Genomic DNA, 2,234 nt, shown 5'->3' on the forward strand with positions numbered 1-2,234 from the left:
AATTAGGCATAGAAGTAACAAGGTCGCGCTCAATTTGCATTCGCAATAAAGTCCTCTTTGATCCCAGCCAGCCAACTAGCACGCGATCTATTTTAAATCAGGGTGGTTAAACTCGCATGCACTTCCAAGGCCGTCCCACAAGGTGCGACTCCTGCAGTTCTGCAGCCTGCAGCCTGCAGCTCAGTCGACTGGCGACGAAGAACACGTTGGTCGCTTGAGTACCGGTAGAACGGCGCGATCTTCGCATTTGGAGTGCTTTTTGTAAACGAAAACTATGCTGATGGACTGCGGTAGTGCAAAGTGATTTATTTTGAAAAGTTGTGCTCGATGAAGTGCGGTGGATTAGTGAGGGTTTTGATGCAAGGTAGCAAAGCAACTCAACTCGAGTGGGAAAGTGAATAATCACTCTTTTAAGTGTCCTTATAACGATCTGAATTCCGGCTCTCGGTTGCCGTAGGCGTCTTTCGGCGTAAACATATCATGCCATCCGTTGTAAAAATGCTAATTTGCTATTATTTAACGTCTCCTTTCTTGGAGCATGTTATGGGATTTCAAAACTACTGATTCAAGATTCTTCGCAGTATTTTAAAGGGTTTCAAACGCTTATATGTGAATATTTCAGTGTCTTGTGTGTTTTTCTCCACCTCCAGTCTTATTGGGTTTTTGTGTGGAAATTGATTCGTTGTGGCGTGAATAAGTGTCTTAACAAAAAAATCTCTAGCATTCAGCTCAGACGATTTAGGTGGCCAAATGGTTGTACATTTGAGATATTTCGGTTACGTTAAATTACCCTGAGCTTTTGCATATTGGTGAGTAGCCGTAGAAACGTGTGCCAACCAAATTTTAATAAAATTGCCACACTCAATTTACGTTGATTGCGCCATTATAAAATGATAAATGTTGTGGCGTTCGATTGATAAGTGCAGCCGCAATTAGCCGTATACATTTTCCATATTCCGATATATTGCGGTTTAATTTGCCAACTAATTAATTGCCATCAAATTAATCGAATGTTTCACTTCAGAGCTATGAACAAAGATATGGGTGTCGCCAACAAAGGAAACGCTTTGCTGGTCGATGACTCAGCTCCCCAGTTCTACAAGAATAGTCTCATTCAATTGAAACAGAAGTGAAAAGAAAACTGGTTTCAATTTCAGTCAGTGGTTTTAAGAACTCAGATTTACGAAAGTTTCTTGATTAAATTCTTAATGTTTTCTGGATATTTGCCGAACTCTGTCATACGCCCCAGAAACTAAATTATCTAGTTTCATCAATTCTTCAGCTGCGGCTTATTAATGCGACCAGATTAAGTTGCGGTTAAAAATTAAAACATTTCATATTAACCGTAATTGAGCCTGTAGAGTTGAAATCCCAACTAACCACGCAGCGATTTGCAATGATTCCATCAAGTCCTGACAGGTCGCGGTTAGCGTTCGGTTAAGCAGGAACATCTTTGGGACAGTTCAAACAGTGCGAATTGTTTTGGCAACGAGTTAATTTATGCAGTGTTGTGTGTTTTCTATTCCAGTAATATTTTGGAGCATTTCTTCGGCGCAATGTTGAGGTAAACCGTCACAATTAGTGCGAAGAACATTAAGGTCGGGCGCTAAATTACTCACAGCCCCTCAAAGGGTCCATAAGGAACAAGTTGGGTGTCCATTCGGGGTTTCAAAGGGCCCCCCATCAGCCATTAAACCTGCATATGGAATTAGAGAGTGGACCCTCGACCTCAAAAGGGCCCCAAAACTTGGCGGAGGAATTTATTTCAATTTGCACAAACTTGAACCATTTGTGGTGCTTTGTTGAAATTATCTTGATCGTACACTAATGAATTCTGATGGATTTCGATTGTTAGTGGATGTTTGATGGAACAGTCGCAGTTCAGTGATCAGTTCAGTGTTGTTGTGGGATAAAAAGTGTGCAAGATGATGATCACGAGATTCACTTCGATTCTGATGCAAACAGCCGGATATGGAGGTGACTCTTATACGTTTTTTGAGTAAGTTTTGTGCGGTAGATTCATTAAAGAGGCGAGCAAATTGGCTCCAAACCGTTCAAGTAAACGATTTCCTTGTAGGTTCTTTGCCTTTGACTAGAGGTTTATAAGCTCAAAGGTTCTACCGCAACCTGTTTGTTCTTTAATGGAAATCAAGTGTTTTCAACTGCTAAACGAATTTTCTATAATTGCGCTGAAAATTATGATTATGGGCATTTTTTCTTCAAAAGCATCTGCC

The 2,234-nt window shown here is 40.7% G+C and overlaps 1 protein-coding gene across 7 annotated transcripts in view; it reads left to right on the forward strand.

Annotated features, from left to right (window-relative positions):
• Positions 1-2,234, forward strand: part of LOC109538483 (protein sprint) — a 130,383-nt gene that overhangs the window by 51,714 nt on the left and 76,435 nt on the right. Inside the window, exons 1-2 of one of the 7 annotated variants that reach the window (XM_048670476.1) lie at positions 187-364; positions 1,529-1,999. The exons of 5 other annotated variants lie outside the window; for them this stretch is intronic. In XM_048670476.1, the coding sequence (XP_048526433.1) occupies positions 1,926-1,999 (74 nt within the window). In that variant the 5' untranslated portion in view covers positions 187-364; positions 1,529-1,925. Of the gene's footprint in view, positions 1-186; positions 365-1,363; positions 2,000-2,234 lie in introns of those variants that run through there. One more of the 7 variants, XM_048670475.1, reaches the window with a different exon arrangement.

This window comes from Dendroctonus ponderosae, unplaced genomic scaffold, assembly GCF_020466585.1.
Source record: "Dendroctonus ponderosae isolate FM_Combo_2020 unplaced genomic scaffold, Dpon_F_20191213v2 Dpon_F_20191213_1, whole genome shotgun sequence".
NCBI classification, from domain to species: domain Eukaryota; kingdom Metazoa; phylum Arthropoda; class Insecta; order Coleoptera; family Curculionidae; genus Dendroctonus; species Dendroctonus ponderosae.